General features: G+C 36.5%; 1 protein-coding gene across 2 annotated transcripts in view; it reads right to left on the reverse strand.

The window, feature by feature from the left end:
- Nucleotides 1-1,916, reverse strand: part of LOC114621943 (disintegrin and metalloproteinase domain-containing protein 5-like) — a 74,910-nt gene that overhangs the window by 23,532 nt on the left and 49,462 nt on the right. For both annotated transcript variants that reach the window (XM_028768290.1, XM_028768291.1), the window contains exons 17-18: nucleotides 1,151-1,237; nucleotides 339-453 (exon numbers count right to left, since the gene is read on the reverse strand). In XM_028768290.1, coding sequence (XP_028624123.1) covers nucleotides 339-453; nucleotides 1,151-1,237 — 202 coding nt within the window. The remainder of the gene's footprint in view (nucleotides 1-338; nucleotides 454-1,150; nucleotides 1,238-1,916) is intronic.

Below are 1,916 nucleotides of genomic sequence, written 5' to 3' on the forward strand. Positions count from 1 at the left end.
GGGAGGGAGGGAGGGAGGGAGGGAGGGGAGGGAATATCAATGGAATAACTGATACTATTCCAAACAAGAACTACTTTTGGAGACAATGCAATGCTAACAACTAAAATCAGCTATTCAAGTTATAAGAATTGAATTTCTACATTAAAATTGGTGACACTGAGCATGCTTTGATCTTAACGTGCAATCTGAGTACTAAGAGGAAAAGAATATATGGTCCATTTTTTTAACCTTATGAAAAGCCCTGTTTGCTACATTGGCTACTATGTAATAAAGAATTGGACCTTTAACTTAGCCTCTAATGTGCTACATTTCATAAATAAAATTGTAAGAATGCTAACCTTCAATATAATATGTGTGTCCATCATCAATACTGCCAAACTCTCCTTTTCGTGGCTCGCAATAAGGAGGGTAATATCCCATATCACAATGACAGTGGTTAACATTGTTGCAAACCTGGATAGATTAAAAGAAGAACTTAGTACCATGTAGCACTGCATTCTAGGAAATTTAGTTTAAATACAAATTCACCAAGTTTCCTCTTATAATTGTCCATACTTTAGAGGATATATTTAAGTTTCTGAAGCTAAGTTATCTTTTTCAGTTTTTTATCTATTTTTTCAACTTCCCTAGAAGCACACCCAAGTACCACAGCTGCCAATAATATCCAGCTAATTGTCTTGTCACTTAATACTTTCTAGCTTCACAGCGCAGCCCAGATTCTAGTAAGGCTGGCAATGACTTTTCTAACAACATCTGTTTACTGCCTCTTGCCTTGTCTTTATAAGCAGAGGATTGTATAGTTCTGTGGCTACACAAGAACGCACTCCCTGAACATTCTCCACTCCATATAATCATCAAATATTCGACATACCCAGATCTATATTCTGTGGCTAGTTGGCAAGTTCCTTAAGAAGAGAAAGCTGAAGTTACAAATTATAACAAATATAGTAAATATAATATATTTATTATATTTATAATATGTAATCATATTATGTTATATGTTGTATAATACATCATATAATAAAGTAAAATACAATTAATATATTTGATAAATGACACCATACAGAATAAAAGTGGCAAAAAAAAAAAACAAGTCTATAATGCCTTCTTATTGGATTGCTAAAGCCGTATTGCTGCGATAAATACTTACTCCATGGCCGTTGCAAGTTCCAGAAGTACTGCACACTTGATCATTCATGTAAAATCTAGCTTCTTTGCATTCTGTCTGCCTACAATACTGTAGCAAAGCAAGACAAAGATGAGAAAAAAATAAAAAACAAAAAAACAAAAAACAAGAAACAGGCAGGCAGTCTATGAAATTGAAAGCATGGACCAAATACAAGATACGTTTAGAAAAATCAGAAATCATATTACCCATAATTGGGATTCAAATCTATGAGAGTATAGTCAGGCAGAATGGTAATCGTTATCCATTGCAATGAGCTTCATGCCTGCAGACTGTAAATCATACAAGAACTTCTGAGTCTTATTTTCAAACCATCTATCTTAAGAAGTCCTCTTAGAAAGGTGGAGATTATGTCTGTTTTCATCACACATGGAGGGAGGCTATCTGCTCTGCGGTAAGTGAAAGCTGAAAAATACATCATCTTTGTCATGCGCTTTCATGAAAAGTAACTAGAACATAAAGTTTACATCAGACATGGAGCTATTGGCGTCATACGGTTGTCTGTGGGCCTTTAAAAGTGACCTGCAGGAGGGATATGAAAGAGCCCGGGAGCTAGGAGCAAGGAGATCCTTGGGATGTTATAGGCAGGGCTGAGAATGTCACTATGGTGGGGATTTGGAAGCTCAGCATGCTGAGAGGACAATGGGCAATGTGGACCTGGCTCATGAAGTTTGAAAAGACTGCAGGGGCGATGCTTAGGAACTTGGCTACAGGTCCCTGTGATATTCTG

This window comes from Grammomys surdaster, unplaced genomic scaffold, assembly GCF_004785775.1.
Source record: "Grammomys surdaster isolate TR1022 unplaced genomic scaffold, NIH_TR_1.0 185, whole genome shotgun sequence".
Classification (NCBI taxonomy): Eukaryota; Metazoa; Chordata; class Mammalia; order Rodentia; family Muridae; genus Grammomys; species Grammomys surdaster.